This window comes from Ammodytes marinus (assembly GCF_949987685.1).
Source record: "Ammodytes marinus genome assembly, chromosome: 23".
NCBI lineage: Eukaryota > Metazoa > Chordata > Actinopteri > Uranoscopiformes > Ammodytidae > Ammodytes > Ammodytes marinus.
Genome location: NC_137227.1, coordinates 21790024 through 21792448, shown reverse-complemented (window position 1 = coordinate 21792448; position 2425 = coordinate 21790024). Strand labels below are relative to the sequence as shown.

General features: G+C 51.2%; 1 protein-coding gene across 2 annotated transcripts in view; it reads right to left on the bottom strand.

Moving 5' to 3' along the window:
* Nucleotides 1-942: 942 nt before the first annotated feature.
* The window catches only part of LOC307268963 (kinesin-like protein KIF1C), a 69658-nt gene continuing 68175 nt past the window's right edge, over nt 943-2425 (bottom strand). For both annotated transcript variants that reach the window (XM_080051777.1, XM_080051776.1), the window contains exons 27-28: nt 2423-2425; nt 943-2085 (exon numbers count right to left, since the gene is read on the bottom strand). The exon at nt 2423-2425 is cut by the window's right edge and continues 262 nt beyond it. In XM_080051777.1, coding sequence (XP_079907903.1) covers nt 1127-2085; nt 2423-2425 — 962 coding nt within the window. In that variant the 3' untranslated portion in view covers nt 943-1126. The remainder of the gene's footprint in view (nt 2086-2422) is intronic.

Here is a 2425-nt window from a genome sequence, read left to right as displayed (position 1 = left end):
GAATGCTGCTTTGTTTATGCTATGCTAAGCTAATACGTTCCCGTGTGTAGCTGCATACTTGTATACTTGTTTATTTGCATACTTGCATACTTGCATACTTGTATACTTGCATACCACCACGCTAGTTAGCCTCCTGTCTAACGAACGGCTAAACGAGGAGCTACAGTACAAAAACATCCGTCTTGCAACAATCAACTTTCTTCATCTTTTTAAAATGAAAACACAACCTCAACGGGCGACTTCCGCCAGCGCCGCCGCGAGCTAACACACGGGCTTTAAGGCACCTGGGTACAGACCACTGATCAACAAACTGACAGCCGCGCAAACAGCAGAGACATACAACTGAAACTAAAAGACTTTACAGCTAACCCGTGCTAACTCGACGGCTAGGAGCAAGCTACACACACGCACACACAGTCACACACAGACACACACACATGCAACCAGACACACACTTGCACACAAACGCACACACACACACACACACTAGGGATGGGCATTTCAAGAAATTTCCTTGATCGATCGGGAAAATTTACGATCAATTATCAATTCATATTTTTAAATTTTTTTGTGTAAAAATTGCTGAGGGGATGAAATACAAAATACAGTGTCTATGAAATCTTACGGCTCGTAAAGTTCAACCGCCAAGTTAAAAAATATACGTATGCGGCGCATTGGGGACGTTTTCTCTGTCTACAAAAAAACTGTTAAAAATCGCTGGTGAGATGTTGCATTGCTGCCACAAAGTTAACATTATTGCAAAGGTTCAATTAAGCCCATCCCTAACACACACACACACACACACACACACACACACACACACACACACACACACACACACACACACACACACACACACACACACACACACACACACACACACACACACACACACACACACACACACACACACACACACACACACACACACACACACACACACACACACAGCAGGATTGAAGATACAGAACGTGTGTGTGATGTTAGTTTGGTGTGTGACGCGCTGACTCAGTATTGTAAAAGTGCTGAAACACACACACACACACACACACACACACACACACACACACACACACACACACACACACACTTGCAGCCTATTCTTTATCCTACAGCATTAGGTCAATCAGAGTCCTCCCTGTGAGTTGTTGTTTTGTTTGAGGTCTGGCGCGCTGAACTGCCGTCTCATGCGTGGTGGTGTGGTGAAGCCCCATCCCCCCTGTGGCCCCCCCGGACCCCCCGGCCCCCCTGGACCCCCCAGGAGCATGTCAGGGGGAGGGGGGGGCGGCCCGCAGCGAGGCAAGCTGTGGTAGTTTGGGTTGGGGTACGGCGGCGGGCCTGGCGGCGGCTGGAATGGTGCATTGTGGGGGTTGTTGTAGTACGGATGGGCGTGATGCTGAAACTGATGCTGGTGGGGGTTGAAGTGGAAGTCTCTGTCTCTGTCTCTGCTCCAGCCTCGCTCCTGTCCCCCCCCCGGGCCCAGCGACCCCCCCCTCCTCTGCCGCGATCGCCCCTGGTGACCGTTGCCAGCGCTGTTGCCAGGGTTATTGCCTCCGTTGCTCATGTAAGGCGGTTGCTGTGTTGGTTGCTGCTCTCTGTCATAGTCCGCTTTGTTGCCGCGGTGAGCCGAGCTGTCTAGAGAGTTGCGTCGGTAGCGTCGCTGGTTGCTTTGGTTGCTGTTGTTTCCTTGTTGATAATGTTGCTGGTTGCCGAAGAAGCCATTGCCCTGTTGGTTGTTGCCTTGGTTGCGTTGCCAGTTGCGGTGCGGGCTGGGTGAACGCATACGCCCCTGTTGTTGTTGTTGGGGCATTTGCGGAGGTTGTGTTGTGTAAGGAATCGGCAACAAACCCTGCTGAGAAAGAGGAGGAGGAGAAGGAGAGAGAGAATTCTTTCCCTCCGTCTCCCCTCCCTCCCCTCCCTCTGTTTCCCCCCCCAGCCCTAAGGCCATCAGGGCTGCGCTCGCGGGACCCCAGGACAGGCGGTGGGCCGGGTTGCTCTTAAAGGGGAACTTCATTTTGCATTCCACGGGAGGGATGAAACGCCCGGTGCCAGGGAGGTGGACCGGAACCAGGGGGGCACTAGGACCTGGGAACGAGAGGGAGGATATATTAGTGTTATTGTAAACAATTAAATACAGAAAAGCTTTACAAATATCCCTGGTTGTCTGTCAATGCAACAATATTTCTATCTCCTCGACTCTCTCCCACCCCCTCTCTCTCACACAAAGATAAAGTCCTTATGCTTGATTACATTGACATGACTGTATACCAACTGCTGTACATCCCCCCTCCACCCCACACACACACACACACACACACAGACACACACACACACAGACACACACACACACAGACACACACACACACACACACACACACACACACACACACACACACACACACACACACACACACACACACACCTG